The 5150-nt window shown below is 44.0% G+C and overlaps 1 protein-coding gene across 2 annotated transcripts in view; it reads left to right on the top strand.

Annotated features, from left to right (window-relative positions):
• The window catches only part of LOC130580869 (protein SCO1 homolog, mitochondrial-like), a 16085-nt gene that overhangs the window by 8156 nt on the left and 2779 nt on the right, over positions 1–5150 (top strand). For both annotated transcript variants that reach the window (XM_057378625.1, XM_057378626.1), the window contains 4 exons: positions 42–132; positions 855–1052; positions 1921–2013; positions 2127–2242. In XM_057378625.1, the coding sequence (XP_057234608.1) occupies positions 42–132; positions 855–1052; positions 1921–2013; positions 2127–2242 (498 nt within the window). The remainder of the gene's footprint in view (positions 1–41; positions 133–854; positions 1053–1920; positions 2014–2126; positions 2243–5150) is intronic.

Genomic DNA, 5150 nt, shown 5'->3' with positions numbered 1-5150 from the left:
CCCGTGCCCTGCGCGGTCACCAAACCCCTTGTCCCCCGCAGCTCGTGTCCTGGCGGTCGCTGGCGGCCACCGTGGTGCTGGGCGGGGGGCTGCTGACCGGCATGAAGGTGATGAAGCGGCGCAAGGAGGAGGGTGAGTGCGGGGCGAGGGAGGAGCGCGGGACTGTCGCATTTCGTGTTCAGACGAAACATTTTTCGTGTTCAGATGAAGCAGTTTTCGTGTTCAGATGATACGTTTTTTGGTCAAATGTATTTTATTTGCTTGGGCAYCGTCACTGCATCACAGCATTGCACAGGGCCACTTCATGCCTGTGTTTATGGAAGTGCTGCAGAAAATTTTCAAAGCAGTTAAAGGTTCCGCGTTGTAAAGTTCTTAGGCTGGAATATTTGTGTTTGGCTGGACGCTGTGCCAGCCTGCGCAGCGCAGACACGGAGCTGGGTGTTATGGGCATGATGGGTTCCTGCCGTGCAGCACGTGGGCTCTGCCCTCTCCCGCAGGAACTGGCCACACCTTTCCTTTTCATGGATTAACTGTTGAAAATAGATACTGCAGCTTTTAAGGTATTTCAGTTTTCAATGCATGCTRGTTTCCTTGATTCACACCAGGCCAGATATCTGTCTTTATTTTTCCCTTTCTTTTTAAACAAAAATGCAGTCAAATAACAAGGAAGGACAATGTCATGTTTCAAAAGCATTTGATGATCTATTTGATTTTGTCCGAAAGAAATGCTTTCTGGAAGGCWTATACACATCGAGTTACCATGTGACAGGAGTTGGTGGCTCTTGACATGACTCTAAGCTGTGTTTGACTCGGCTGTGGTGTGGATGTGTTTAATCCCCACTTGTGTTTTGTAGAACTGGAGAAGGAACGGAACCGGGGCATTGGAAAGCCACTGCTAGGAGGGCCCTTCTCACTCGTCAGCCATGAGGGACAACCCAGGACCAGCAAGGACTACATTGGCCAGTGGGTGCTGATCTACTTTGGCTTCACTCACTGCCCTGACATCTGTCCTGATGARCTGGAGAAAATGATTGCAGTTGTTGATGAAATTGGTATGGGAATTCAGTTGGCATAGGGGTCTATATACAGTGGTTTTGGGAGGGCTAGGTTTATTCTGATAAAATACCACAAATGGTGATAACTGGTAATACTTTTTAAAAAATGCTGTCGGCTATTGTTCAGTAGTCAAATTAATTGCTAAGTGGTACATAGTTCAATCTGCCTATCACTAGGATCTGACAGGACAGCACTGGTCTTTCCACAGCAGGGGATTGGGGAATAAAAAGATGGTGGCATGTTACAGGAAATAGATTGCATTGTATTTTTGCAAAGAAGTGACTGTGAGGTATGYTAGGATTTTTTCTCTCTGTTTTATTCATCTCCATGAGGTTCTCTGCTGAAGCAGAGTGGCTGTGCTGTGGAATGGATGAGGGGGAAGGCTCTGTGTTAGGGGTGTTTTCTTAGCCTGCAGGCCCTGAACAATTACTGAGCAGGAATAATAGAAATGCAGCATGGGGGAAGTCAGACCCAGGTGAAAGCTTTGGCTGGAACGTGAAGGAAAGAGCCCGGATTGTGTCCTCACGTTTCCTTCTAGACCATCCTGRTGCTTTCCTTGTGTCAGCCAGTGTTCCAACACATGCATCACACCACAGCATCTTGTGCAGCAGTGCCATCCCTGTCATCCCTGCTGACCTGGGCAGGGTCTCTAGCTAGAGGGCTGGAAGCTCCCAGCACAGACACAGAGCATCGCATSTCATGGCATTTGCTTCCTTCATGAGTTACATAAATAAAGCTGCCCAGTATGGTTTTTTTTGGTCACTTGGGATGGGTTGGATTGTTGTTACTTGGCTATGAGCTTGTTTGAAGGGAGTTGAGAGATGATTTCTGGTTTTCTAAAATAAATAATTGTTAACATCACAGATCGAATTCCATCTTTGCCTAATCTGACCCCACTCTTCATCACCATCGATCCTGAGAGGGACAGCCAAGAAGCCATTGCCAGATATGTTAAAGGTATTCCTGCTTTCTTCCTCCATGTCTTGTAGCATGTAATACAGAGCASTGAAAATGAGCCTCTTGAAGGGATTCTTTTCACTAAAATGTGTAAATGTCTTTATTCTGTCTAGAATTTTCTCCGAAGCTGGTTGGGCTGACGGGTACCAAGGCACAGATTGACCAAGTGGCTAAAGCGTACCGTGTGTACTACAGCGAAGGCCCCAAGGATGAGGACAATGATTACATAGTAAGTAAGAGGAGCCTTTGCTTACTCAAAGACTGGATAAGAGCAGCATATACATTTCAAAACCAGCTTTTGGGTCTTTACTGAAATCCCATGTGCACTGGTRTGTTAAGCTGTCTGAACCACAATGCTCTCTTACAAGCTCAGAACCTTACAAAGTGTGTTCAAAACAATCCCAGGACTGCAGACAGTGGTGCAGGAACTTAGCAAGCCTGGCAATAGTTGAACTTCTTTCTGATGTGTAACATATTTGACTGGCTCTGTCCCTATGTGCTCCAAAGTGAAAATGGGACTGGGAAATTAGGGCAGTAGGAAGAGAGAGAAATGAGAATTAAAGGTGAGTAACAATTCGTTCCCTGCCAAACTGACACCACCCAAGGAGTGGGATCTTCATGGCAAGAGACTTGGATATCTGCCTGCAGGTACTGTAGGGATCTTCTTTTTGTGTCAAGCAACCTGCTAGAGAGACTATGTTAATTAATGCTAAATTAAGTGTGATTAAAATACATAGAGTAATAGTGTGAAGGAGGAAAATGAGGTTTGAACGAGCTGAACTTGGTAATAAAAATCTTACTCTCTGGAAGTGATTGGATTGCTTGTAGATCTCTGAGCTGCTGCCAAAGCCTTCCTGCTTTGTCACATTCTGAGCAGGCTGGAAAAGTAAAGCAGGTGCAGGTGGTAGGGTGAGGATATATATGGTATGATCTTCATGTTTTTTTTCTTTACAAGAAGGGCATCAGAGGTAATGAAAAACAGGTTCAAAAGAAAAAGTGATGGTTCTCGTTGCAGGGGGCACATGAGGTGGAATCCCTTGCTACTGACACAAATGGTAGAAGTCTATGAGAGTCCACAGGGAAAYCTTTTCTTAGTCTGTGGAAAAAAATCCATTGAGGTTATGAATTACACAAATCTTGCCTAGTTCAGGAAGCATGTGAGCTGAAARTGTTTGGAAACTGGGAGGTAATAGAGTAAGGTAGCATATTTTTGGTGCTTGTTTTATAATRTTCTTAAAACAACTGGTGTTGGTCACGTTTGAGATGGGATGCAGGATTTGGTCTAGTCCAGTATTGTGAATTCTGAATCTGTTTTTAAAAAATCTSGATAAAACCACCTGAYTCCTGTRAATAAGTTTTCCACGTGGATAAAARGATTGTGGGAGCAAAAGAAGTGGTGCATAGAAAGAAGGAGCACGAGCAGCACATTATCTCAGTGGGAGTAGGTTGAGTCACTGGTGATGGGCACTGCTCTGCATCACTAGAGGGCTATGATATGAGAGGTCCAGAACTCGTTTTCACTTGAAGTGGTAACTCAGTTTGAATGGATAGACTGAATGTAATTTAAATAAATTTGRCATCTATCTGAAATATACTGCCTAATTTTTAAAGATTTTTAAAAGGAGGCTGCAGAATGCAAGAATAGATTATAGGAGTAAGATTGGCAAAGGATGCCTGCTCAGAAGATGGAARAAGTCTCCACAGAACCTGTCACTAAATGAGCTGAAGTTCAGGAGAGCTGATGGAAAGAGGCTGGAAAAGCTAAAGGAGTGTTTTTTCCTTAGGGAGTGAACTACACCTGGATTCTAGCAAAGTACGCCTGGATTCTGGCATGGCAGTGAAGGGACAGTTCAGGGGATTGGCCAAGGAAAGTACAGCTGTGGATGACAGCAGCCTTGAGGGAGGCTGGAGGGTGACAATGGACACAGGAGAAGCAATTCAGGATCTGGGGAGGGAACCACTGCTGTGTCCTAGAGTTGTGGGTCTGAGGGGAGGGAGGGGCAGCAAGGAAAAAAGGCCCGTGAATTTGGAGCAGGAGAGCAGCRTGGGAGCCCCAGCTGTGGTGCCAAGAAGAGTGGACCTGCATCTCCTCAGGATTCATCACAGGCTCTTGGGTTTGAGAGGTAGTGAGCTCTACATGCTCAGRGCAGGGTGGGCAGAGGACACAGGGCTCTGGGAGGGAGAGCTGGAGGCTGGTAATTGCAACTCTGTCCATTCTTCCAGTAATGTTATTGTACATCCTTACATCTTGCCTGGACCTCTGTTCCCAGCTGGCACTTGAGACTGACACTTGTGGAGGAGTGGGCTCTGCTTTCTGTGCTGTGGGGTGGGGAAGAGGAACAAGTCCACTACAGCCTTTTCTGCTGTTTTGACTTGAGCATTGGGATGAGCATTTAGAAAAATTCAAACAGATGTTTAGAAATTTTAATTCTAAGTGTTACTGGAATATTACTCGTTCCTATTTAATAATCTCAATTTTATGATTTTCCATATTAGAATGGAAATACAGTTTACTTGTATTCTCTGGTTTATAACATTGTATTGAAACTCAAATCATGATTTTTAGAACATGCAGTGGGGACAGTTCAGACTTCAGGCAGGCACAGCTTGAAAAACTGTCTTTTGCAGCCAAACTACCCTCTATCCTGGCTGTATTTAATTTTCATAGCCCATAGGGAGTTAAGATGTTCTGAGCAGGCAACCTGAGTTTTTAATTTTTTTAATGTTAGTTTCCAGTTGAGGGATTTAAATTGTGGTTCAGCTTACGAATTGTCTCCTATGGCTTGGTTTTGTGATCTTATCTTGAAAATTTCAAACTACAGTAAAATATCTGAATTAAAACCACTTCAGTAAAATTTTGAGAACCATTATTTAATTGATAGAAATGCCATTAAATTTAATGCATCATTTTAGATTATGGACCTAGAAATGTCACTGTGATTTTTCTTTTCAAGTGCAGCTGTACTCAGAGCATGGGTGTATTTTCATTTCTGAGCAATCATGGCCTCCATCGCCAGAACTTTGTGTCTKTGCTGAGGAAGGTGTTGCCTTAGTTAGGTGCAGACAGTACTTGTGGCGGCATTTAAATAAATTTGTAGTGGAGTAAATTTTATATAGATCTGATTGGAATATCCGGG

This window comes from Malurus melanocephalus, unplaced genomic scaffold, assembly GCF_030028575.1.
Source record: "Malurus melanocephalus ecotype Western Australia unplaced genomic scaffold, MMel_1.1 scaffold_368, whole genome shotgun sequence".
NCBI classification, from domain to species: domain Eukaryota; kingdom Metazoa; phylum Chordata; class Aves; order Passeriformes; family Maluridae; genus Malurus; species Malurus melanocephalus.
Note: the sequence above shows the minus strand (reverse complement) of the source record. Positions and strands in the feature narration are given on the sequence as shown.